Raw genomic sequence first — 26,027 nt, 5'->3', positions numbered from 1 at the left:
CACACAGGAGCATGTGTGCAGTAGAGGATTTTTAAGAAAAATCGACATGAACCTGACCAATCCGAAGCAGTTTTAAATGAACCACGCCAGGAGTGAGGGGGGCCTTTTATTAACAAGGGTTAGACAGACTTTTTCAAATGCATTTGAGCACACTAACGTGTGTTCTGGTGCTACCTCATAATAAGACGGAACAAATCAATACACTAAGAGATAAATGAGGGCTCTAAAGGCTCCTGACTGGATTAATAATCTCAGGAACGACCACATAATGAGTCTTGCATAGCGTGTTGCCATAGAAACAAAGCATTAAGAAACACAAACTTACTGAATTGCAAGAGATTCTCTAAGGAACAAAGATCTTCCAATCACTGCTGCTCTAAAAGAACAAATGTAGATAGCAAATTTTTTTAAAACCTGCTATTTCCCTGCTAACTTTCCCTAGTAATTCTACAAACTTGGACCTACATTATAATTCATGTTCTAAAACCAGAAAACAGTTGTGGGATTAAAAAAAAAAAAAAAAAAAAAAACACCACACGTTTCTGAACAATTTTTTCATCTGCTTTGGGAAGCCCAAGTGTCACAATCCTCTTTCTTGGGGGGGGGGAAAAAAAATCAGGTAAGCAGTTCAAGTAACTATGCCTACACTGCTAGATAATTAATTAAATTAATTTCAAAGGCAGAGGAAAACACAGTTGAAATTTATCATATATAATCTTTCACAACAGTGTTACAAAAAATACTTATTAAACTGATACATCAGCTTAATACTGTTAGAGTAAACTGATGTATCAGTTTAATGCATCATCATTATCCAATGGCTTGCCTTTAATAAAAAATAGTGCATGGAAAATGCTTCGTGCTTTTAGTTTATACTGCTTGTTTTATCCCTTTCTTAACATAGAAAAATCAGACAAAAGTACCTAAACCCAGCATTTTTGCAAATGGTGAATATTGATACCCAGGACAGTTCCTAAAATAGGGCGGGTAAACCCACTCCTGAAGACAACTGCTTTAAACAGCAGACATCACTGTTGTTTCTCAAGATAGCCCTGTATCAAGCCTTGAACCCGCGACAGAATAATCTCATTGGAGCTGCTGCACTCTTCTGGGCCGTACGGCGGGTCAATAGTTAACACCCCCGCCACGCATAGCGTCCTCCCCGCTTCACCTTGCTCCGCTACGGGGATGTGGTTTGTTTCTAGCCAAGTCTTCAAGTCGTTCTTCCTCTTTTCAAGTTCCTCTGGGCTGTAGGCTTTGCCTTCTTCAGGTGCAAATATGCAAGAGAGCCGTTGCTTCATTTCGTCGTCCCCTTCTTTCAGTATTTCAACCTCCTGGACAGCGTGGCCCAAGACAACTGATATGGACACTTTTTCATTCTCCAGGAATGTTGCAAGGACAATACTGCCAAGGAAAGAAGGATGTATGAGTCACTGTACTTAACTGAAGACGGAGAAACACAGGCCAAGATTCTTGGAGATGAGTGCTCATCAGCATAACCCAGGTATTTAGGCAGTATCGAGTACCCAGCATTCTTCTTGAAAAGCACGCTGCTATACCCTTAAAATACTGAAAATGTATTTTAATATTTGGGGCTTTGCGGGTAACTTCTAGCCTTGAAATTGAAACTACTCTAGACACTATCAAGCAGAATGTTACTTTAAAAAAAGCAAAGTGTACATTCAAGTCAGGGCTGGGAATCTCAATATTTTTGTGCAGCATTCCCAGCCTCGCTGAAGAACCTTAAGTCTTCCAACATTGAAAAACAATGATACCTTGGTACATTCAGCACTTTGAATGCTGAAGGCAATGGTGGCAGCTAACAACGTCAGAACCTTTTAATGACAAATTATTATATTTAATTATTGATCATTACTAAAAGAATAATGTATCTTTTTTAAAATGAGTGTTGCTAGTTTCTTAACTGAAAACTATAGCTTGAGTCTTACAATGGGAACACACCACAGCAGGTTCAGGCTCATGTTGTAGCAACCTGGTCTTTTCCCAAGGGCATTTACATCCCCAAAGTCCTAAAATACAGGTAGGAAGGCAGCTTGTTCTCTTTCTAGGATCTTTTCCCCATATATCAATGAAGAGGATCAGAAACCATTTTATTCCTCTTGTGGGAAGAAAAATTCCAGAATTTGATGCCAGCGCTTTGCTCATCTACTGTTGCCACCATTAGTGGAAGCAATGACTTTTTGGGAAATGTGCAATGAAATATGCCTTGATTTTAGCCGGGGCCATCCCCAGAATCACTCACAGCTGTGCACACCCTTCCTACCAAAATAATAAGCAACTCCAAGAGAAGATTAGAGTATTGGAACTACTCCAGAGTTGAAGCAACAGCCAGTTCTTCTGAAATACATCAGGAGCTGGATGTTTTTGTTTCTAGCCTCCATCTTGTGCTCATGTGGGACAAGCTCACAACCAAAAAGGTACGAAAAGGCTGTGGCAGCAAGGAGCCAAGTTCCTGCCTATTCCCTGGTGTGTTCTGCCTTTCAAACCCTGTTTTCAAGTTACTCACTCGAGATACTAGAGACCTGTGGTACCACTTTTGGTCCAATGCCCTTGCTGATTTTCCCTGCTTCCTCTCCAAAGCAGCCACTACACCCTCATGGGTGTCTGGCTGGAGGGGAAAGCGGGGCATCGATGTGAGAACTCTGGACAGAGGATACGGACTTCAACACCTAAAGCATTAAAAACATTCTTGCATTCCTGGTCTCTTTGTGAAGCAGGGCTTCGTATGTTATTAAAAGTAGTCCTAAACACGTGGATATCATGTAAAGTACTACCCTCAGGTCCACAATAAAGTCAGCATGAATCCAGATATTATCCATTCCCCAAACTTATCAGTCCTTTGAATGAGATTAAAGTGGATTTAGGTGAATGGGCCTCATCAACTACCATACTGCTTCCTCTTAGGCCTTGCCAATTAAAAAAAACAGGACACAGCCCCAACACACAGTTTTTGCTCCAAATAAGTTTCCTTCAGTTTTGGGATCTTGTCTCTTCCTGAAAAAACTTGTTTTCTCTTAGTACTTACTTACTTTCTCTTTGGTACTTACCTGGCTGAAACTGGATCAACTGTTAAAACCCATCCTTCGTATTCATGTTTCTCAATTACAGCAACTTTCACCATTTTGTTCACATATGTTTCCCAGTCTAGAGGGCTTTTCCTCTGCCAATCATTCATATTTCCTACATCCAGAACCTAGAAAATAGCCAGAGCAATTAGCAGAAGCAATGAATCCTTTTGCTTTGCCCTTCATATCGGAACTGAGTTTGCCTCCAGGTATCCAGGATCTTCCATTCGTCTTAAGCAGGATGTGCTTTTTTTAAAGGGAAACATTCACACAAGTGGTTTGCATATTGCTGCAGTTCTGTAATTTCCCACCCAGTTCACTTGTTTTTAAAGGCACACAGCGAAGTCCCAAAAATCACTGTTCTGCTAACTTAACACTTTCCCACTGCATTAAACATTCTATTTATTGCTCTGCCCTCTTACAAAACCTTCCGGATCCCTGTCCCTTGAGGGCAGAAGTTCACCGCCTTTGCTCTGTGTACTGGCACATCCCTTGTGTCCAAGCCCTTCCACTGCCTGTGCATGAGCGTCACCCACCCGGATCCCGCCTCTATCCTCATCCCCTGCCGTAAGGCGAGCAGCAAGTGCTGTTCCACTCTTTTCCCCGTACCAGTTGCGCTACTGGTCGTGACAGCAAAGCCACCCCTGTCGCAGCTTGGGGCCACGCAAGCGTTTGTCTCCATCCCAGTATCCCTCCGCGAAAGGGGCTGGAGAGAGACGGGGGCAGTGCAGGGAGGTGAAGGGGCTGGAGGGAGGTGAAGGGGCTGGAGGGAGGTGAAGGGGCTGGAGGGAGCTCCCTCCTTTGTTCCCGCCAGGCTCCCCGGCGCTGCCCGCCCCCCCCCCCCCCATGCCTGCCTGCCCCCAGCAGCACGCGGCGGGGCGGGCAGCGCGGGCAGGCGCTGGGCCCGGCAGGGAGAACCGCCCGGCTCCCGCTGCCGCCGCCGCCGCCGCCGCCAGGCTCGGCGGGGGCAGCCCGGGGGAGCGCCCCCGTCCCCGCTCACCGACTCGGTGGCCGCTCGGTTCCCGCCCCTGCCCGAGGCCGCCTGGGAGCTGGCCCCGGCCCGGCCCCCCTGCGCCCTCCCGGCCCGCCGCTTCCTGCTGCAGCCGGGCGCCCGCCCCCGCCACGCTTCGGCGGGGTTCAAGCACCAAATCTGAGGCTTCTGAGGCAGGGAAACGCTCAGATCTGCGGCGTTCTGTAAATACGGGTATGCATATAAATTATATATAGGTTTATATATAGGAGTCCAGATTGCAAAACCAGGGGCCGGCGCGCGTAGCGCTTCAGTCCACCTGGTGGCGTGCCTCACTTACGTCAAGCTGGGTTTGCCCACGCTCCTGCTGGTGCGCGCTGGGAGGCTGCTGACGCGAGCACGCAAAATCGCCGCTCGAGCCTCCCCGAGCAACCTGCCCGCATGAACGGGTACAGCTGCATACCGCGGGTGCACAAAACCAAGGTATTTTTTGCTCCCTGGTTTTGAGTTGTCTTTCCAAGCTTCCCTGTACAGCCGCGAAGGCGAGAAACTTCCTTTCTTCTCCCCGAAAGCTGCTCTGTTTTAACGCTACTAATGAAAAGCTTCCTATGGATGACGCAAACAAGCCGCCATCATTTCAGTAATTTAAGTGAAAGCACGCACGTGATGATTTTGTGAGCGTAACAGAAAAAAAATACCAAGGGTATAAAATGAGATAGTCTTATTTTGCAGGCTTAAGGAGGGAATTTCTTTTTTTTTTTCTTCTTTCCGTGAAGTTTCAATTCAACTTCCACAGTGCTATGGGGATTATTTATGAATGGCTTATGCCACTGTATTCAGCAACTGTTTTCTTCCAGAGTTACAGTTCGCTTATTAGAAAGGAGGGATTAGCAAACCTAATTGTTTTCACTATAAGAGCAAGCAACACAACGAGAAATCTTAGCTTCTGTTTGAAAGAAAAGTGGTGGAAAGAAGGAAAGGTGGTTGGTTTTTACGTATTTATCTGCATAACACATTTTAGTTGCTTACGGTCTAAGTAGCTTCCTAACGGGTCCCCTTCTGGATCACAGACTGCAGGGCGGTTTGCTCCAAGTCCCTTTTGAGCAAAATACTCCAAACGTTTTAATTCTCGCTAGTCTCGGTCCCTACTGATTTTTTTTTCTCCACTGTTGCCGGTGTAGTTATTTGTTCTGAATCACGAAGCCCGTCAGCATTTTTTCAGCCCGTCACCTAAGCCATATCTAGTAGATACAGGTCGCTACCGTGGGCGGTTCCTGCAGCTCCCCCACCGTAAATTTAACCTTACTCACGGTCCGAAAGAGCTGCAACGCTCCCAACTCAACTAGCTGTACTAGTGGAAGCTCCTGGCGCAGATCAAGTCGTAAAGAGGCGCTTCGGGAGACAAAAGCCGCTTTTCTGGTGCGAACAGCTCTGCTGGTATTGCTGCACCGCCTTCCCCAGCCTACAGCGCCCTGTCGGGAGGATCGGCACAGGGCCGAAGCGCTTCCCGCCGCCCCGGCGGCGGCGGCAGCCCCGGGGGAACGGCGCTGCCGGAAGCGCCCCGGCGGCCGCAGGAGCCCCCCCCCGGCGCTGCCCCTCCCCGTCCCCCTCAGGCGCCATCGGCCGCTCCCCGCCGTCGCCGCGGCAACCGGCGCCCCGCTGCCCGCCCTGCCCCCTGGCGCGCGCCACCCGCCCCCCCACGCCCCTCCCCGCGCGCATGCGCGCTGCCTCCCGCCGCAGCCCCGCGCCGCCTGGGGGAGGAGGGAGGGGAGGGCAGGGGGCAGGCGCGGGCGGCGGCGCGTGCGCGCGGCGCGGCGGTTGGCGGAGCCGTTAGGATGTCGCGTTACGGCCGCTATGGAGGCGGTGAGTTCCCGGGGCGTCGCGAGTGGCGGGCGGCTGCGCGGAGGGGAGGGCGAGGGAGGTTTGCGGAAGAGGTTTGATTACCGCGGGGAGCGGAGCGGCCGGCGGTCGGTGAGGGGGAAGGAAGGCGAGGCGGCCGTTTGTGCCGTTGTCGCCGCCGCCGCCATTTTGCGTCAGGGGCCGTGGGGGAGGGGATGCGCCCGCGCGTGCCGCTGCTCGTGGTAGAAGGCGGGAGCGGGCCGCGCGAACAAGATGGCGGCGGCCGAGGGGGGCGGGGCGGGGGCGCCGCTTCCGCGCGCCGCGTGAGCCCGCTCTTGCTCCGGCCCTGACACCGGCTTCGCTCCCAGCAGAGACCAAGGTGTACGTGGGGAACCTGGGCACGGGCGCGGGCAAAGGCGAGCTGGAGAGAGCCTTCAGCTACTACGGGCCCCTGAGAACCGTCTGGATCGCGAGGAACCCGCCGGGGTTCGCCTTCGTGGAGTTTGAGGACCCGAGGGATGCTGAAGATGCTGTCCGTGGACTGGATGGGAAGTACGTGTGCATTTCAGATGTTTGCAGGAGCTGCAGCCGATCTTAAGACCAGGGAGAGAATTGGAGTTTTCTCTCTGATTCTTCTCCTTTTTGTAGTTCTGCCATAAACGGTAACAATTAACTTAGAGCCATCATGGGCTTGTTGCAGGGTGATATGTGGCTCCAGGGTTAGAGTGGAAGTGTCGACAGGGATGCCTCGTCGCTCCCGTTACGACAGGCCTCCTGCGCGGCGCCCCTTTGACCCTAACGACAGATGCTATGAGTGTGGTGAGAAAGGCCACTATGCTTATGATTGTCACCGCTATAGTCGCCGAAGGAGGAGCAGGTACGTGTGGGGCCGGAGTGGCTGGGTTGCTTCGCCAGTTCACTTTTGTGTAGCTCTTGTTAGCAAAGAACAGAATGTTACGCCAGTTTTCTTTAAACTTTAACGCTAGAATAAATGTATAGGTGTATATTACAATTTGTTGCTATTTCTATCAAATGTTACTATCTTAATAATCAACCTGGTCAAAACCTTTCAGGTTTCTTCGTTTGAGTCAGTCGCCTTGATTCAGAATGTCACGAGCCTTAAGATTTCATGCTGAGGCGCCTTGCAAATCCGACACTTAAGATCCTCCTAGACCTTGAGGTGATCAGCATAAGAGGCCAGATCCCCTCGAGCCATCTACACGTAGCTTCACCTTATTCTTTAAGGGCAGAAAATTTGAGACGGTGATCGCCGTAACAGTAAATTTGGCTTTCAATTGGGGCCCCCCTCCGGTTTAGAAAGAGGAACACCAGATTGACCACATTCCCACCTAGAAAAATCTTCTTGCGTCAATCAAGCCTCACCCTGGCTCATTGGGCTGTCAGTTTGATCGTCGTTAGATTGAAGAGAACACCTAGATGCAGCGATCGGCTATAGATACTTCTAGATCGTCTAGATCTGCTAGACCTTGGGCCAAAGAGGGTCGACCTGCAAACTTGCAAGGTTTATTTTAAATACGCATTACAGTGTTTTCTATTCTAATGTAATTCTGCAATGTAATTCAGCTTTTAACATTTTTCTAGGTAGTAAAATGCTCAAGATGAGTAGGCCCAGAGAGTTTTCCAACTGACAGATGCTAGTTCTTTAGTTGTCTGAAATCAGTTTTGACTTCAGCAGGGCCTCACGTGCACCGATAGCTGCAGCTGTTTCCTGATACCTGTTTTCTCTAACCTAAAACCAGGTCCCGGTCGAGATCCCGTTCAAGGTCCCGAGGAAGAAGGTATTCTCGGTCACGCAGTCGGAGTCGCGGTAGGAGGTGTGCTTAAGTTTGTCTTTTATTCCTATTTGCTTCTTTTGCTTAGAAAAAGCTACAGTTGTGCAGCTTTCTAATTGACTTCTTTGCAGGTCCAGGTCGGCTTCCTATCGTAGGTCGCGGTCCGTTTCTCCTCGTAGGTCTAGGTCTGTGTCTCCCCGTCGGTCCCGATCGGGTTCCTTGAAGAGATCAAGGTAATTAGTAGTAATTTTTAATAGGTTGTGTGCTTTGTTTTTGTTGTTGTTTTTCGTTTTAGTTAAGGGATTCAAAAAGGTATTGGATAGCAGACTTCAAAAGGGTGTTAACCTCTAGAAATCAGGATTTAGCATGCTGATAATCCTAGTGGAATTTACAGGCATGGTAATACAATTAGCTTTGAGATCTTACACATATCCCAAGATGAATTATGATGTCTAAAATATCTAATGATGATGTAGGTTTTTTTAATGATGATGTAGGTTTTAAGTTCAACATGTAGACATTAATCCAAGTAGTTCTGTAATTGTCATCACTTCTGGTTGAGTTGACTTCTTTGATTTTTTTTTTTTTTTTTTAATTTGCCTTAATTTTTTATTTCAATTTCAGGTCTAGATCAAGATCCAGATCTAGATCCAGATCTGTTACATGGCCCCGAAGCAGGTAAGATCTCTTCCGTGACTGTGGATACTTAGTAAAAGTTGCTTAAAAGTCTGTTGAGGCTTTCTAACAACTGTTAATGTTTTCAGGAAAAGCTCTGTTTTCTCTCCACCAACTCAGGGGTCTGTAGTTTTAAAAAGCAGTGCAGAAGATTGTTCTTTCTCTTATTATTTTAGATATCGCTGGTATCCAGGTCTGATAGTCATCACAAGTACTGTTTTGATCAGGTTGCATTAGGAGCTAACATAGCAAACAAATTTAGAATTAATCTGAAAATTTTCTTTCTTTGTGTAGCGCACACGAGACTGTGGATTCTTCCCATTATTTGTCAGAGAAATCAGGATGCCCTTCCAGTAGTGTGTCAAATACAGCCAGGCAAGTCTCAAAGGGCTTGCTAGTGCCGTGAGTGTTACAGCTGTTTCCAGCTCTGTTGAATAACAAAGCGTCAGCCTGCAGGAGCTGAATTAAATTTGAGATAAACACCTGTCAGAATTATTTTGTACCGACAAATGTGCCATAAGATTGACGATCAAATCTTAAAGGAAGACAGGATGTCATTCATTTTCTTAAGCTGTAGTTTCATGATTCCGTAGTAAGTGAATGCAGCTTGTGCTTTGTGCAGCCTTGTCCAGGCAGCGTGGCTGACGTAGGTTGATTGGATGTCCTCAGCGAGCTGTCATAGGAGAACAAGAGTAAATTGAAGTTCTGCTCTGAAGGAGATGGTACTGCTATTTCCCCAGCCCATTCCCGGGCCTACTGTTCTGGTTTGATGGCTGCTCTTTGAAGTAAATAATGTAATAGTCAACCATAAAGAAACACAAAAAATAAAGGGAAGCTTTAGCTGAAGGCAGTAAGTGGAAAAGCCTACAGCTGAAGATGGGAGATTCAGTGCTGAAAGGTGGTGGTGGCATTTTGTGAGGGTGGAACAGCACGCAATGACAGGAGTTTATAGGGAATGGAGAGATGAAGACCAGAAGATGGCTTAGTTAACAGCAGAAACTCACACAAACAGTGCAGAAGCTAGTAAAAAGAGAAGGGAAATGCCCTGAGGCAGTAGAGCAGTGCCTTTCTCTGGTCAGGTACGCTTTCTCTACCTGTTGCTAAAATATGTTGAATCTTAATACCAGTTGTTCCAACGTGACTTAATCATGGCTCATCACTGTTCACTGTCAGCGATGAGCAGAAAACAGCGACAGTCAGCGTGCTCTCAAAGAGAAAAACATCTTGATTTTACCACCATTGTTTTCTTCTTTTAGTACCAGGTGGTTTTCTGCAGTGTAAAGGATGCTTTTAGTGAAATTTCCATTGTGTGACGTCTTTCACTGTAAGTAGGGATTAAGTGACCGAGGCAGAGGGAATTGCAGACGTGCAAGTACAGAGAAGTGGCGAAACACTGGTGCGCAACTCTAATGAAGTCACTGTTAAACTTCCACACGAGGCAATTGAAAGGTGGTTTCTTTACAGGAGAATCAAAGGAATGCGTAGCACCCAGAGACAGGCTCTTGATTCGTAAGGAAGACAGACTGAATAAGTGTTCCATGATGTTTGCTGGTTTGACAGCGTCAAAGCATACATCTGGAAGTTGTTGTGGAAAGCCTTGGATGTGGAAAGTAGAACACTTCCTTTGGGAACCTAAAAATTTCAGTTATTCTTTGAGGCAGTATTAGTGTTTGTATGGTGCAGCAGTCTTATCTCAACGACTGACGTTTTTGACGGTCTTTTCACAAAGGTTAAGTTCAGGCAGGTTTAAAAAAATATTTTGAGCAAGTGCATATATAAGATGAAGTGCACTGAAGGGAAGATACTTGTAGGAGCGTGCTGCCTGGAGGCAGTTTCAACTGTAGTGGTAGATGTCACTGAAGTCTAATAAAACTTGCAAGTTCAGAGCATGGCTTTTTATTGGCTTTGTGAAAATACTGGTCGGGATTTGGATTGTTTGTGTATTCCTGCTACCTGCATCAGCAAACACCAGTCATCACCCAGGGACCAAAGTACGGAGCAACATGTGCAGCATCCATTTAAAAAGCTTTCTTCTGAACCTTAGCAGGGAAAGCCCTGGAATCTTGCAGGATTCTGTCTGTTCAACATGACCGTTCTTACACATGTAGTGTGTCTCGAATATGGGAACGTGCACGCTACCAGCTTCCCTGCTGAGCTGTGGTTTTTCTTCTTGTAGGTCTAGGTCTCATGGCAGATCAAAATCTGGCTCACCGGCTAAGAGGTAAGCGTACAGAGGTAAAGCCTGCAGTAGTATCTAGAATTCAGTATTGGGTTTGCATGATTAACAGACTCTGGTCCTTTAGAAAAAAATCCCCCAAACATGGGTGCCCAGCTAATCTGTTTGCGATGTGACTGAGATTATAAAATTTCCTCTGCAGCTATTTGGAATATGTTCCTTACCCAGCTCTTTGTTTTCATTAACTCTTTGTCGTTTCCAACATAGTACTGATTTTTTTGCGTCTTTGTGCTCAGTTCTGTTAAATTTTTCTATCCATCAGATAAAGGACTTCAGCTTTATTAATGCTGTTGATAAACCAGCAGGAATCTGTGATGATGTTTATCTTCTCAAAGCCTCGCCTCAGTACTACCCCTTGTTTTCCTGTTTTCTCTACTGAAGACAGTTGCTTACAATTAATCTCCATGCTAAATAAATTGAGAATCCCTGTCAGAGTAAAAGTTGATTGGAAAACTGTCCTGTTTGAAAGAGCTTCTGGCTAGATTGCCATAATAATTCCATTGCTGTCTAAGATGCTTATTTTTTGAATATAAAAGTTCCATTTGACCTTTAAGCTGCATTGATGATATTCTGTTTTGACAGTCGGTCAAAGTCCCGATCACCATCTCCAAAGAGAAGGTACGTTGATCTCCCTACTAATAACGTAGACTCCGTAGAGCTGGCATTTTAGTATCTGCAGTGATCTCTCCTGAGGAGTTTGACTGCTGCTTGTAGGAAAATACTGGAAAGGTATTTTGCCGAGATCTCTTCAACAGAAATGACGTTGTGATTGTGGTTTTACATATGGCAATATATATGTGGTAGTAGTTCCTTGGGATACTGGTTACGTAGCAATGTTACGTCACGCCTTTGTCTGCTCCTGCGTTCATTTCAGTTCACTAACAGTTTTATTGCACAGAGACTTTCTACTGGTGAGCTTAAAGCACAGAGTAAATGTGGGAATCGGCTCTGGGTCTCATTAAAAGCTACCGTGAGATTGGGGAAGATGAGAGTGGAGTAACCTGGCATAGCAGTCAGGAATGGGAGATCGAGCCTGTTATTTTTACTGCTATTACTCAGATAATTTTTTTTTTCCCAATAAGTTGGTAAATAATTCTCTGTGAGTGTATGCATATATGCGTAGTGACGGGATCAGCAGCATTTTTTTCCCCTAGTTTCAATTCTTTAGCAGTTCATTATTACAACTTCAGCGTTCAGGATTTGCAGGGAGGGGGTATATCCTAGTAGGAATAGCTGTAGGCCTGCCACGATGTCTCCCTTGCCTTGGTGATCCTTCTGCCCTGCAAGTTGTTTCTTTTTTTAAATATACTTACAGAATTCCTACACTTAGGTTTGCTTCATTTAAAAACCTGGCTGTATGCAGTCTAACCTCACAAACAATCACAAGGGACTTGAATAAATGCTCATAAATGCTGAGTGATCACCATAATAGGTTTTGACAAGCTGCTGTATCAGAACAGTGAAGAACTATCCTGCCTCCATGAAGGTCGCTATCAGTAGTGCCCTTTAGATGACTTCACAATGTTCGCATTTAAGTTGTATTCTAAAAATAACAGTAGAGAAATGCAAAAATGTGAAAGTAAAAAAAAAAAAAATCTCTAACATTAAATCATCAGCCCATTAACTTTGTCAATAGCGATTGGTTCTTTTATTAAAAAACAGCGCGTAGTCTAGGTATCCTCCTGTTGCTTTTTCCTGTATTTGTGAATCCCAAATGACTACTGAAATGTTAACTGTGGATTTTTTTTTCCTTTCAGTCGTTCACCATCAGGAAGCCCTCAAAGAAGTGCAAGTCCTGAAAGAATGGATTAAAGTTATGAAGTTGATCTTTTAGGAAGAAAGTTATTTTGCTTACATTATTATAAGGGATTTTGTGGTGTCTTTGTAAATGTAAGAATGTAGATAGAAGAGTATATCAACTAAAATTTGGCATGATCTGGGTCTTCTGAGTTAGTCACACCAATAGACTAGCACAGGTCTCTTTTTATTGTATGAATTAACTTCCTGTGATATGAAAATGTGGGACTTTTTTATTGGCACATTGAAATAAAATGTGTATTTTTAACTAAAACTTCTCTGTAGTAACCCTGCTGCTTCTGTTAACATTTGGGTAATTTTAGCTGTGTGCCATGTAATGTGGATGAAAAATGTCTAAAACGGGAATGACTAATATCGGTGTCTTTGGTGAAAGGATCAGTTTCTGCTTTCTTTGAAATGGAATTTAAAATCCATCTCTGTCTGCAGATGGCTAAAAATTCGCATATGCCCTTTTTATTCCTTTAGATATTTAGCAGGCATTCATTTTTCCCCCTAATCTAATTATTCTGCAAAGCATACTCTCCGGTGCTTGACTAGTTGTGATACCAGATGCCCAGAAATTTAAGGATGAGCTTTTATTCGAAACACTGACATCTTTTAAACCAATAACATCTGTAGAAACCTCTAAACCTAATAGAAATCATTAATAATTTGACGATTGCTACTTTCGCTTGTTGCGGTTTTTTTTAGTTCTTTAGGCTATTGATATAGAAAAAACTTCCTAAAATGTCTCAAGGCATGTTTTCCCTTTTTGAGGGAAGACATAAGGTCATCTGACCTACTTTCTGAAGGACCTTAGGAAAACGCGTTTGAGAGGCAGAAGCAAGCCTTAGTCTTTCTGCAGCTCACTCAAACTTTCCTCCTTGAAGTGAAAGATTCTCGCAGCGACCTCAGGAATTCTAACCTGCTTCACAGAAACTGGTCTGGTTTTAAAGCAGCCCAGATCCTGGAGACAATTTTGTTGAATTCAGCTAATTTCTTACAGCAAATACACACCTGCAGGATTAATTATTTGTGACTAGGTATGTCAAACTGTGTTTGTCCTCATTCTGTAGTCGAGAATTGCATGGTACGGCACTTTGTTGACAGATCACGGCAAAAGACTGGAAACAATGTTAGACTGTGAACAAACAAACTGGTAGGTGGAGGGGAAAAAGGCAATTTTTTTTTTACCGCAATGGGATATCTAGCAGAAATAAAGGCCAGTTTCGCAGTAAACAAGCACTGAAATGCAAAATGAGGCCTATTTGGGCTTCTTACGAAATCTGTCATGGCAGTTTGCTTCCAATGTGTACACTACAGCAGAGCTTCTTAAATGAAAAAAGATTGCAAGATGAACTGCAGTCGCACCTTGGGTAACCCGTGATTTTCAAAAAAAACGGGTTTCCTGATAACGGTGACTTCGTGGAGCTTTCTCGGTGCGAGAGTGAACAGCCCAGATGCTGAACGCGCCGTCGTGCTGCAGCATCGTCTGGCCTTTATGCCTGGTCTTGGCTGTCGTGCTTGGCGCCTGCCTGGACGCTCCCGCTGTGCTCAGCGACGGGGATCGGCGTTTCAGCTGCCGGGTGCAAGGAGCGATATTGTGGGAAAATCCACTCAGTTCCGCTGTCACCGCGGTGGGAGAGCGGGGGTGACACACGTTGCCCTGCGGTGATTCAGCAGAAACGCCCAAAGCCTGTGACCTGCGTTTGGAGCATTTACCCCGCCCGGTTCATAGCGTACCTGGCGAGAGGCACACGTACGCCGCTGCTCTGGAACTTGATCCGCTTTTTTCTCTTCTGTACTCTTCAGGCAAACCTACTCCACAATAAACCTGCAGACTAACACGACAGCTGTACTGGTACCTGTTTTTCAGTACTCGGAGACGCCGTGGAAGACGGAGCTGAGGAGCCTGGGTTTCTGCAGGGCGCCGGGGTTCCTCTAAACCCAGGGGGAGCAGGGAGAACCTGAGCGAGGAGGCTGGGCTGTCCCGGCGGGGCGGCCCTGCCCGCGGCTGTGGCCACCAGGAAGGACAGCCAGCGCTTCTGAGGCGCAGAGAGGGAGCAGTGGCGAATCTGGCGTCTGCGCTTCTGTGCAGCCGTGGTGACCAAAATCAAGGGCGGCCGTGCTGCCTCCCGCCGCTCCAGTCGCCATCCTTGGAGCGGGCTGCGCAGCTCCAGCTCTCACCCGAGTTTAGTAGGATTTCACCAAAAATTCTGTACAGTGTTTGTCTTGGAAAAGACGCCTGGACAGGGGCGTGTGTTCATGTGACCGCTGCTGCTGTGACCCTGGGCCCCGCTCCTCTGGCGGGGTGTGCGCGCCCCATGCAGCCCGGCGGGGGGCAAGGGGAGGGGTACCCCAGGTCTCCAGCGCGGTGGGCAAGCCTCTCTCTCACAGGGGTGATGGTGCTTCCGCCCCTGGTTCACAACCTTGCGTTTCCTGAGCTTGGATCAGCTGGGCTTTATTCTCCAAATGATACCAGCCCGTGCACAGCATGAACTGCAGCCACCTAACGTGCGACCACTGTGCACATCCGTGCACTCAGGGCATCGCGGGAGAGCAGCGGGATGCTCGTTTTGGGGGCCAGGGTCACAGAACTGACCATGACGGCTCTGCCACGTTTGTGAGCCCAATGGCCAGACACTTCCACTAGGGGCAAGATCACTCGCGCTGCTCTGCAGCCGAGGAAGCACGCTGGGGTGCTGCAGGCCCCGACCGCAACCTGCCAGTGGGAGCCGGGGCTTGTGCGGCCCCTTTGGCAGCAGCACAGCAGGAGAAGGTGGGAGCCAGGCTGCGGTGCCTCACACGGGGTGCCCAAGGGCTGGCTACCCCTGTGTTCCCGGAGAGAGGGGTGCCAGCTCCCTAATACTATGGCACTGCCATCCCCCGGCTTCTGCCAATTTTTTATGAAACCTCAGAAATGTGGAGGTTTTCATCAGACAGGCCCCCGTTACAGGGTTTGGGGGACGATACATATTTCACGTGGAAACACAACATTAATGTGACGGCTTTCCTCCTGCAGTTGTATATTCAGGACTATCGATGGATGCACCCACTTCAGCAGCCAAGGCATAGCACCGAAGATGCTCTTTTGCAGCTATCGCTGCTGGCTGCCAAATAGGAGTTAAGCCAGAGGAGCCAGGGCGGCCAGCTGAGATAATCCTGGCACACCGTCCTCCGCAAAGCTATTCTGCATGACCTTTGCGTACCCATGCCATCGCAGTGCTGCTGTCAGACCTGGCGGCTCCGGCACGGGAAGGCAGGGCATCCTTCGAAGAGCTGATACCTGGTTGGGGGGCAGGTCAGTGGCGGGGAGAGAGCAGCAGCCAGCGCAGCTCAGAGCACTTTGCTGATGTTGTAACGAACAACTACACCTTTATCAGCCTTCCCACATGCTCCACATGAATATTATCAGATATTCCCCTGCTGTACTTTGAGTTGTGACATGCCATGTCCCTAAACGAGGCATTTTCAGTGCATTTTTACTGCAAAACAAAACCTAATGTCCAGGGTGAGGCTGGACAGAGGGTGAGAGCTTTGCACAGACCAGACAGCGGCAGAGGTGGTAACAGGAGTTAAAGCCAGCAGAAACCACGGGTAAAAACCACAGACCAGGAAAAAAGTTCCCAAATGGCATGCATCACCCAGGGTAGTTTGAAAGCGCCGTTCGGCACGTGGCAGGATTTCTGGCTAACCTGCTAGAGGCACTTACCCTTCTCGGTGGTAGGCGTCAGCATCCCCTTTCATTATGCGGCGCTGAACACGAGCCACGTGGTGTGGTTGTACTCCTCGCCCGGCCGGAGCAGGGCGTTGGGGAAGTGGGGCTGGGGAGAGGCAGCAGCGCGTCAGGGAGTCAGTGACTGCGAGCGCGCACCGCGGGACCAGAAAGGGTCATGAGGGCACGGCCGAGTCCCCTCGGCCTTCCTGGGGCGGTTTCCCATGGCTCCCCCCGGCATTCCCAACAGCAGCCTGTTACTTGCCAGCTGGCTGAGTGGGCAAGTCCTCCCCCTGGCTGAACTCAGGCCCTGTGGAGAGGATGTGGCAAGGCCCCGGTGGGGTCTTCTGCTCTAGACCCTGCACCCTTAGGAAGCTGGGCTGCGCAGGGCTGGTCCCCGCCACGCTGGCCGACCCCTGCCTAATGCCGGAGGATGCTGTGACCTGTGCCTACTTCAGTTCTGGTGTCTACAAAGCGTCCCCTCACCAAACAGACTCCGTTCATGTATTTAACGCCCCAGAGACATGGGAGGCAGGTGACACGGTCCCCTGCCTCAGGACCCGAGCAGCTCCCAGGGGTGGGGGATGGTTCACCTGGTTGACGGCGTCGGGCCAGTTCTGGGTTTCCAGGCAGAAAGCTGAGTGCTTGGGGTACGCGACAGCACCTTTGCCCTTCAGGGAGCCGTCCAGGTTGTTCCCGGTGTAAAACTGGATGCCAGGCTGGGTGGTGTGAACCTCCATGGACCTGCCAGTGGGCGGGTGGCGAGCCCTGGGGAGATGCAGGTGGAGGAAGCCAAGGGGCTGGCCAAATAGGCGCCCCGCAGCCCCAGGGATGGGGGACCTCTGCCAGGGTCCCAGCCTACCTGGCCACGAGGCGTCGAGCCTGTGCCTGCTGCAGGCAGAAGTTGTGGTCAAAGCCGTCCAGGTGAAACTTCTGCAAGTGCTTCCCCAGCTCGACGGGCTGCCGGAGATCGAAGCTGGTGCCCTGCACGACGGCCACCTCCCCTGCGCAAGGAGAACAGCAGTGTCAGCCACTCACCCACACGCCAGCAAACACCCGTGGCACTGGCCCCTGCGCAGGGTTGAGAACCCTCGCTTTGGTGAGCGGAGGGTTTTAAGCTGTTTGTGATCCTTGTCTCGTTGTGGTGCCCCACTTCGAGCAAGCTTGCCTTGTGGCCACTGTGACCCGGGCTGGGACATCACCACCTTGTCCCCCTGGCAGCCCCCGGGGACACTGATGTGCTTAGCTGGGACAAAGCAAAGCCAAGGAGCCAGAAAACAAGAGGGGGGGGGCTTGTATATGTAACTATACAAGCTAATTAATATAAAACCAAAACTTATTAGCTATTAATATTTATATATGCATAAGATTTATATACATATACTATCTCTCTCTCTAAATAAATAAATGAATCCTGTTCAGATCCCTGAACAAACACCTGTGAGATGGCCATGAAGGTGGCCCACCTGCCAGGATGGTGAATACGGGCTGTACACTGGAACCAGTCCCCTCCTGCCTCAGGGCTTTGTTTCAGGGGAAAAAAAGGTTTAAGACCATAAAACCAACATTTTCTCTCAAGTCTTTTTTTATGGCCTGATGAGGGGATGCAGCATCCTGTGATAAAGCTCTTGCAGTGAGAACAACCCTAAGACATACTAAACACAGTGCAAAACACAGCCATCCCAACCCAAAGGCAAGGCGTTTTGCACAGGGGAGGTGACAGACGGAGGGCAGGGGAGGGGATTTTTCCCTAAAGTCACATTTTCCTACCCCTCTCTAAAGGGAGAGGTTTCCAAGGGTCAGCAGGCAGCTTCCAGTGCTGGGGATGGGGGCGCGTGGGCATCCCGGCCCCGCTGCCAGCCCCGTGTGCTGTGCTCTGCTCGCTGCAGTCGTGCGCCCAGCTCGGCTGCAGCTCTGCACCAGTTCCACTCTGCAAACCTTGAGAAACATCAGCCTCCACCTGACAAACAGCACATTTCTGTGGCTTCTGATCCTATCTAAAAGTAGCACATTTACTGAATTCAGCTGTGGGGCGGAAAAACACCTTCAAAGAAAAATAAACCATTTTGATTTAGGCACTTGCATAAAATACAGCAGCCATTGCATGCAAGGGATCTGTCTTTAATAGTTGCACAAATCTCATCTTCACCCCAGGGCTAAGACTATACACGGTTTTATCAGCTTCAAAGGCTACATTTACCCAAAACAACAAGAGGGAACTGGAAAAAGCAGGTGCAGCAAGCCGCCGCAATTAAGATGTGAAACAGTTCCATGGTGAAAGCAGTGGGGAGAAGCAGGGCAGTGGGTTTGGTCCGGCCTTAAGCTCTCCCCCAGCTTGAGCCCAGGCATGACACACCAAGCTGAGCAAAAGCCGCCTGGACTGAGAGACCCACTCCTCCAGGCGCAGGCTGATGCATGCATGCACAGCGGTTTTTGTTCATGAACGCAGACGTAACTCTGGTTTTAGCAGACACTTGCGCTAAAAAGCTTTCTTGCTTTCTATTTTTTGCTTTTTAAAGCCTCTCTTCCTCTGCCTCCTGAAGTCAGAAGGTGCCCTCAGCAAAGCAGCCCTGCAAGAGCATCAGGGAAACAAGCCCTGCCGTTTCCAGCAGAGCCTATGCTTACCAGAAACGGCCCCGCAGGCTCATGCAGCCCTTAGGCACACATCCTGCCCCACACTCAGTTTCTCTTCTGCTGATGCTAGCTGCACTCAGGAGCACAGACTTCCCAGCAGTTATGCCCCAGACCGGCTGCTTGGTGCTCCCCTCACTACTCTGTCCTCCAGAGACCTCCGGCACGGCACCCTCGCTTGCCACGGTTCAGCATCTGCACTCCGATGGCCTCCATTCCTCTAAGCCAGTTGGGCTGGATGAAAAGCCACCACTTAGGAGCAAATCTACAAGTCTGGTTTTTTTATTATTTTAATCTATTTTACATTTTTCAAAAACTAAGCCAAATGCAGCTTTTTTTTTGTAAATAATGCTTTTTATTCTTAAAAACAATAAAACTTGGTATCAGATTCATTTTGCAATTAGATCAATTCTTACTGCAACTCAGCGCAGTCACTTAGGCTAAGTGAAAAATGGGTGTTGGAGCAGCACGATGGGAGGGTTGGCATCAAGCCACCCAAAGCAACGTGCCCCCTTGTTAGCAGTGGGACCATTGCCGAGTGCACGCCAAGTGCTGGCTCTCCTGTGGGTATGGCGAACGTGTTCCCTGTCCCAGCTTGTTCAGATTATTTAACGGAGCGGCTCGATTGTTTATGGGGAGGAACAGAGTGGAAGTGGTGGGGGAAAAAAAAAAAAGAAATCTAGAAAGCCCTGTTTTCTCCTTTTTACCCCCTGAATCAAGATCGGGTGCAAGAGGCTGCCAGCCTGCTTCTCCTCGCTAAGGCTGGAGACAGCAGCAAAACCACCTTTGTTTAATTAACCTGCTTAGCATGCAAAACACACTGTTTTTCTTAACTGGCCTTTCTTAACCTTTCTTAACTCTCTTAGCCATGCAGGACATTAAAGACAGGAAAGAAAAGTGTTGGTTTTGTGTCTCCAGCCTTCCAGCCAGTAGCGCCAGCCCTCCCGTCCCGATGAGGGGACTGATGGCTCCACTCTTGCAGGGAAGGACAATGCTGGGCTCCCAAGCACGAGAGATCCCAGCAGCTCTAGAGCTCAGCACTGGGCCTGGGAGCTGCCCTCCAGATCAGGGAGTCTGACCACGTCCTGGTGTGCCATCGCATTTATCGACAGCGGCCCTGTGCCTGGAGCATGCTGCTTGCATCTCCCACATTTCACTGAGGCTTAAGAAGTGAATTCTGCTTTCTGTGGACTTTGAGCATGGGCTGATCTTACGGAAATAAGATCCATGGAAGTAAGACTTTGACATCACGTGGAAAATCCCAATAGAGAAGTATGATAAAGCCGACACTGCTGGAGGAAGCAAAGCAGGCAAACCCCAGGCCAATCCCAGCTCTCAAAGTGCTAAGTGACCCTCTCTGGTGGCCCCACTGGCCCTGGGAACAATAGAGTGGCCTTCAGGGAAATGCTGGGCAAGCAGGTCTGGAGGGACATGCTTTGGTCCTGTGCCATAGGTAGCTTGTCTCCTGGATGGGCCCCTTGGACCCAGGTTGCAGCCTCTGGCCCCATTTCCTGCGCTCCTGCCTGCACCCCCCGGACGGACCCTGGTCCCCACTCTCTCCAGGTTTGGGGCTGGTGATGGACCCCGTTACCAGCACCTGGCTCTGCCCACTCTGCTCAGGTGCTGTGCCTGGGGTCCCCTGGGTCCTGATGTGCCCCGCCTTGACGGGCAGTGCTGTTGCCCGATACCCACAAACACTCATCTGTAAAACCGTCTCCACCATGTGCCACGGCTGTCGCACCACCCACCAGTAGGGATCTTGGTGTCGTCCACAGGCAGGTAGGAATCTGCTTCAATAGAAATCTCGTGGTCGTAGATATCCTGTGAGCCCTGCAGGAGGATGGGAAATACTGGGATTCCTGTTGCGGCCCTTTCACCATTCGAGCAGCCCTAAGCACACCCAGGAAGTGACTGCCCACGGTGGTGCTACAGCTGATCTGGTAGTGCCTGGGGGACCTCCTGGCCGTCATCCCACCTTGACCCTGGGCACAGGACAAAGGCAGCAGCACAGACAAACACCTGCATGGGACCAAGGAGCTGTAAATCCTGCAGGGCTGAGACTATCAGTCTGAACTTGTACCTCACCAAGTACCAATGCCCTGCAGATCGACTAGCCAAAACATGCTGGTTGCTGAGCACACAGCAGCGAGCAAAAGGGGAAGGAAGCAAGTGTGGGGAAGCACAAGCCATCGTCCTGGCTCATCTTCTGCAGCATGAGGGTTTGCACTCCTCTTCCTCTCCCACAGACTTGGGGATGCTGGCAGGGACCCTGCTGGGCTGGAAGGGGAGCAGGATCAAAGCTGAGCCTGCACATCACTGCCTAATCTGAGCAGCAATTTCATGCCCAAAGGTCTCCTGTTCCTCTGGAAACACGCCTGAGTTGCATGCTGTAGGTGTTGATATTACTGTACCGCTGGGAGGACAAACAGAAGATAAACCAACAACTGCACAGCCATTACTAGGGCAACAGCCTGAGCAGATCTCCTGCACGGAGGGGCTGGAATGTCTCTCACTAACACTTTTAAGGGTCTTTGTCTCACGTCCAAGTGTGACTGCACTGTCCCATCCTATTGCTCTGCCCAGCAACATTTTATTTCCCAGATCCTTTTCCTCCAAGCCCAGTTATAAACAGAGTGAGACTAAAACACAGCTGTAATACAGTGCCCATCTAGTTGGCAGGACCCTGGACCCTGGTGTGTGGGAGCCCTCTGCACCCCGCTACTGCCCCGCTCTGCAACCTTGGCCGCCTCACATCCCCCTTTCCATGACGTTTCTCCTCCCCATTTTGACCTGGGTATTTCGGTGCTGCGCTGATTCTGGCTGGCACTACAGGCCCTGATCTCAGCTGCACCACCCACGCAAGGGTTCAGTACGTTGTCTCAGAAGCACCAACAGAAGACAGCTAAGAAATGCCAGTCTATCACTAGGGCACGCCAGTTTTGCACCTCCTCTGTAATCTTCCCAAGGGACCAGGAGAGACTGCAACTCCCCAGTTACACACAAAAGGAGAGTTAATATTCATGACGGGATGTCTCTGCTCACGACACACTGGGATAACGCGTCCTCAGTTGAGGTCTATGTGATTTAGTCCTGTCCCAGCTCATAGGCTGCGTGCAGCCCATGATGCATAAAGACAACCCCCATCGCTGTGCCCCCAGAAGCATGCTGTGCCCCCAGACCAGCATGTTGGTCCCAATGATCCCATGGGAAGCCCATGGATCATCCCATGGATCCCCAGGCTTTCTTCCCCTGCACAGTGTCCCTCCACAGGGTTCATCTCCCCGTGCTTACCTGCCCTGCAAGGTTGAAGTACGCATGGTTTGTCAGGCTGATGGGTGTCGTCTTGCTGGTCTGGGCTCGATAGTTGATGGCCAGCTCCCCGCCACTGAGCGTGTAGGTCACCCAGACTTTCAGGTCACCAGGGTAGCCTTCCTCACCGTCGGGGCTGAGCCGGAAGAAGCAGACACCGTTCGGGAGGACCTGGGGACTCCAGAGAACCTGCAAGGAGTGTGCCATTGATGGGACAGTCATGGGAAACACGGTGTCCTTCTCTCCTGCCCCAGGCTGGGCTGAACCCAGGGACAAAAGGTGCTCAAGGAATGATGCACTGAAACAAAGGGGTTTTTTAATCATCTTTCCTGCTCTTACTCCTAGAAGGGAAAAAAAAAAAAAGCCCAAACAATCTTTTTCTCCCTATGAAGGACTAAAAAACAATATCCCCTTGTTGAAAAAGGGAAGTGGGAGAAAACACAAGCACCAGCCTGCTCTTGGTCAGCCAGGGAACAAGTTTTCCAATGAGCAGCCAAACAAATGAGGCAGTTTGCGCTGACAGGGGTCTGTCCCAGCCTGTGTTACTCCATGCCTAAGAGGGTCCATGCATTTGATTTTTGCCCTGCAGCTGGACTTATTCCCCCTCCCATGGATCTTCTGGTGTGCAACATCACCTCAATAAGCCACCGCTCTTCCCTCAGCTAACTCAGGGCTGGCTTCCAGGACAATGTAAATACACACTGGGAGCTCCTGCTCAGGGGCTGGGGTTGGGTGAAATAGTACCAGATGTATTGCCAGATACATCCACACGTCAGTGCTGATCCAGAGAACTGGGACCTCTCTGTTTCTTGCCCCTGCCAGAGACCAGGGCTCTGCCTGGAGCCAAACCTGCTGGCGAGCAAAGCAAGCCAGCATACCGTAAATTTAACTGCCCGGACAGCCTGTTTGACCCTGGCTGTGGACCTGATGCTAAGCAGATGTCTCAGCCCCTTGCAGGATGGATGTGTGACAAGAGGCGAGGTGCCCAGTCTCTGGAGCTTTGCATCTACGTAAGGAATAGCTACTGTCTAATCAAAGAGGACAGATCTAGGGGCAGGGGCCAGATAACGCTTTTGACATGGCCCCTTTCATGTCCTATGCAGAGATTACAAACCCAAGGCACTTGTCAAAAGCCAACATTTTCAGCAAACACAGGAGCTGAGGGTGCCAAATGTGATAACCACGCTGCAGAGCAGCGAGTGCAGTTCGACTGCAGCTCCCACTGCTGTGGGACGCTGTGCTTTTATATATAAGTTTCTATTTAAGCTCTTCAAAGAAAAAGCTATTAAATGCCAGTTAGCATACAGATATCACTATTTGTTAAACCTAAGAGGGTTATTTCCTAAAGTTCCCCAGTCCCCCAGCAGCATGGTCAGATACTGCCACAACATAAGCATGGCTGCAAGCTTCCTTGTCATCAGACCACACGCTGACCGCAACACCGAGGTCTGCAAGATCAGGAAAAACTGACAAGATGGCCAAGATAGTCACAGCCAAGAGCCAGCATGTCTTGTTTTTGTTAGGACTGACCACAGGTCTCTGCACAGTGACCACTACCTGGCTGGAGGGGGTCTTGAGCAGGTGCCCGAGCATGCCCTGCGGACCGGAGGACACAAAGCCCTGGCTGGGAGGTGTTGCTGCCTTGTCCCCGCCAAGTTGGCATGCCTTCAGCAAGCAAGGGGAAGAGGCAGGAGAAGAGACCACATCACCCACCTGCAGAAGACAGCCTGGAAGCCCCAGGTGCAAAGGAGTGGATGTTTTTATCTCCAGCTCACAGGGGGTCAGGGTGTACAAAGAAACTTTAAACCCAATTGTCCTCTTTGGGGGTATAACAGCCAAGTCACCCCAGTACTCCCCTTCTTCTAAGACTACTGAGGAACATTTGATCCTGACGCCAGCTCACACTGCGCTGTCCAGAAGTGAGCTTTTTTCCACTCTGACTTTTGCCCCATCAGCCTGGACGTTCTTTCACAAAACAAAACATTAACCCAGGAAAGCAGCTGCACCAGCACATTCACATGCGTTTCTCTGGGGAAACAGTGGATCACCTACTTGCTGGTTACAAATGCATTTGATCCGACAAAGCCCAAGGCTTCAGGAAAGCAGAGACTTCTGAGCCTGCTATGCAATCGGCAGGGTTATCAGCAAGGCTTTCAAGAGAGGAGATGCTCTACTGCTCTTACCACTTGTAGCGCACAGGTGGTATCTGGACTTCAGCAGCAGCTGACGATAGGAGAAGATAGGAAGGGCTGAGTGCCCTGGTGCCAGGGAAAGGTTATTTTATCTCAGGAGGTCTCAGGAAAGGGCTGGGGAGGGGACACAGCGATGCTGGGGCATTTTGCAGGCCTGATCTAGCTGCTGTGAGTCAGAGCGAGAGCCCGGGGTATGCTGTCACTAGGATGAAAGCAGCACTGAAGGGGGTAATGCAATAACCGCACTGAACCTGCCGCACCACCCACCCTGCTCTCCCCGCACTTGTGCGTGCTGCCAAAAGCAAGCAGCAATGATATTCAGTTTCTGCAAACCCAGGACCTTCTGACTCTGGGAGGAGCTATGGGCAGCTAACAGCCCTGAAACCACAGGAGCAAACGAGTCTGAATGGATCACTGTTCCCCAGGAAACTTTCTTTGGGGACTGGGACAACTACAGCACCCACTCTGGGGCAGTGCGGCTGGCGCCTCGGGAGCCTCCATCGTGCACGAGGCTGGGTCCTCACCGCCACGTCCCAACCCAGGCTCCGCAGGAGCAGCACCTCACCCCAGGACAACCCCGTCAGAACCGGGCTCACGAGGCCTCAGGGCTGCAGCAACGCAGAAGCACAGCAACCCTCTGCATAGCATCCAAGAATGACGTAAGTAAGCCCTGCTAAGCCGCCCAGGCAAAGACAAGCCCACCCAGCAGCTCACAGTGTCTCGCTTCCTCCCGGTCCTGCACTCGCAGCACTTTCTGGGAGCTGATTCAACTCCATAACCACCAGAAAACCCTACAGGGTCGGCAGTGAAGACATCATATCCTCTTGCCACAACGTCACAGGCTGTGTGCCGAACGCCGGTACCAGCCGGCCTGATTTTCACCTTGTCAAACCCCCTGGCTCCTCCGTGCAGGCTGTTGGGCCCGTTGTTGAGGAACAGCTGATACTCCTTCCCGTCCACGCTGAACCTCCCCTTCGCAATCCTGTTGGCGACACGCCCCACGACGGCGCCGAAGAAGGGGTGCTTCCTTGTGTAACCTGGCCGGAAAAACAGCGCGCGGTTAAACGTAAGGACTGGGACGGGATGGGTGTCCGAGGTGTCTCTCTCTGCTTCCCCCCAGTACTATAGGGGTGACCGCAGTCCTGGTGTTTCACAGGACACACAGCTCGCTCGTCATGCACATCTCTGATTAAAAAAGCCTGACGGGCTCTTGTACACTTTGCAGATTTGCAGAAAAGGCCCTGCAGCCTGCAGCCAGCGGCGTCCCCGTTCCCCATCCACCACTGAGCCCAGGACAGGCAGCAGGAGTTGTATTTATTCAGCCCACGATTTGGAGGGGACCCTTAGAAGCAGACCGTGCAGCGTGGCAATAAACCAGAAAACGCTGGTTAGATTGCCTGATTGCTTTTGTTTTAAAAGAAACAGATTTAGACCCACCTTCCAAAGTGTCAAAGCCTAGGACAACATCTGAAAACTCCCCGTCCCTGCCCTTCATCTCCAGAGCGGCGATTATGCACCCTAAGGACAGGATCTCCACTTTCACGCTGTCTGACTTTAAGACGAACTTTTCCACCGCTCCTCCTCCTTCCTCCCGGGGCAGCTGCCCGAACACCTCCCTCTTCACTTCTGTCATTGCTCCCCCAAACCTGGCGCCCGGCGCCGCCGGCAGCAGCCGCGGCCCGGCCCGGGAAGGGCGCTCAGGGGGAAGCACGGGTGGCCGGGAGCAAAGCAAACCGGGCTCCAGGGCGCAGCCATAAAAATCACATGACGGCCCGCCGCCGCTG

General features: G+C 49.9%; 3 protein-coding genes across 12 annotated transcripts; 1 reads left to right on the top strand and 2 right to left on the bottom strand.

Annotated features, from left to right (window-relative positions):
- Positions 1-93: 93 nt before the first annotated feature.
- On the bottom strand, positions 94-6,122 carry GEMIN6 (gem nuclear organelle associated protein 6). Of its 6 annotated transcripts, none has more exons than XM_087775583.1 (3): positions 6,001-6,122; positions 3,069-3,214; positions 94-1,404 (listed from the first exon to the last, which is right to left on the bottom strand). In XM_087775583.1, exons 2-3 carry the CDS (start codon positions 3,194-3,196, stop codon positions 1,029-1,031), a joined length of 504 nt encoding a protein of 167 aa, XP_087631709.1. In that variant the 5' UTR covers positions 3,197-3,214; positions 6,001-6,122; the 3' UTR covers positions 94-1,028. The 6 variants fall into 6 exon arrangements, with proteins under 6 accessions (XP_087631709.1, XP_087631712.1, XP_087631708.1 ...); XM_087775586.1 differs by lacking the exon at positions 6,001-6,122 and adding an exon at positions 5,367-5,643; XM_087775582.1 differs by lacking the exon at positions 6,001-6,122 and adding an exon at positions 5,086-5,509.
- Positions 5,763-14,246, top strand: SRSF7 (serine and arginine rich splicing factor 7). Of its 3 annotated transcripts, none has more exons than XR_015708386.1 (9): positions 5,763-5,919; positions 6,264-6,447; positions 6,596-6,772; positions 7,656-7,730; positions 7,820-7,921; positions 8,313-8,366; positions 10,540-10,584; positions 11,182-11,328; positions 12,357-14,246. XR_015708386.1 is itself a non-coding variant. In XM_087775580.1 (9 exons), the coding sequence occupies exons 1-9, from the start codon at positions 5,892-5,894 to the stop codon at positions 12,409-12,411; spliced, it is 756 nt and encodes a 251-aa protein (XP_087631706.1). In that variant the 5' UTR covers positions 5,763-5,891; the 3' UTR covers positions 12,412-14,246. The 3 variants fall into 3 exon arrangements, 2 of the variants coding, with proteins under 2 accessions (XP_087631706.1, XP_087631707.1); XM_087775580.1 differs by having other exon boundaries at positions 11,182-11,217; XM_087775581.1 differs by having other exon boundaries at positions 5,770-5,919; positions 6,267-6,447; positions 11,182-11,217.
- Positions 7,732-26,027, bottom strand: GALM (galactose mutarotase). 3 transcript variants are annotated; one of them, XM_087775571.1, is made up of 8 exons: positions 25,681-26,027; positions 25,126-25,280; positions 22,034-22,240; positions 20,491-20,572; positions 16,974-17,115; positions 16,705-16,879; positions 16,109-16,220; positions 7,732-7,906 (listed from the first exon to the last, which is right to left on the bottom strand). In XM_087775571.1, exons 1-7 carry the CDS (start codon positions 25,874-25,876, stop codon positions 16,143-16,145), a joined length of 1,035 nt encoding a protein of 344 aa, XP_087631697.1. In that variant the 5' UTR covers positions 25,877-26,027; the 3' UTR covers positions 7,732-7,906; positions 16,109-16,142. The 3 variants fall into 3 exon arrangements, with proteins under 3 accessions (XP_087631697.1, XP_087631698.1, XP_009474080.1); XM_087775572.1 differs by lacking the exon at positions 7,732-7,906 and adding an exon at positions 8,921-9,036; XM_009475805.2 differs by lacking the exon at positions 7,732-7,906 and adding an exon at positions 12,220-12,394.

This window comes from Nipponia nippon, unplaced genomic scaffold, assembly GCF_047370975.1.
Source record: "Nipponia nippon isolate SJK-2023a ecotype South Korea unplaced genomic scaffold, ASM4737097v1 scaffold_4, whole genome shotgun sequence".
NCBI classification, from domain to species: Eukaryota; Metazoa; Chordata; class Aves; order Pelecaniformes; family Threskiornithidae; genus Nipponia; species Nipponia nippon.
Note: the sequence above shows the minus strand (reverse complement) of the source record. Positions and strands in the feature narration are given on the sequence as shown.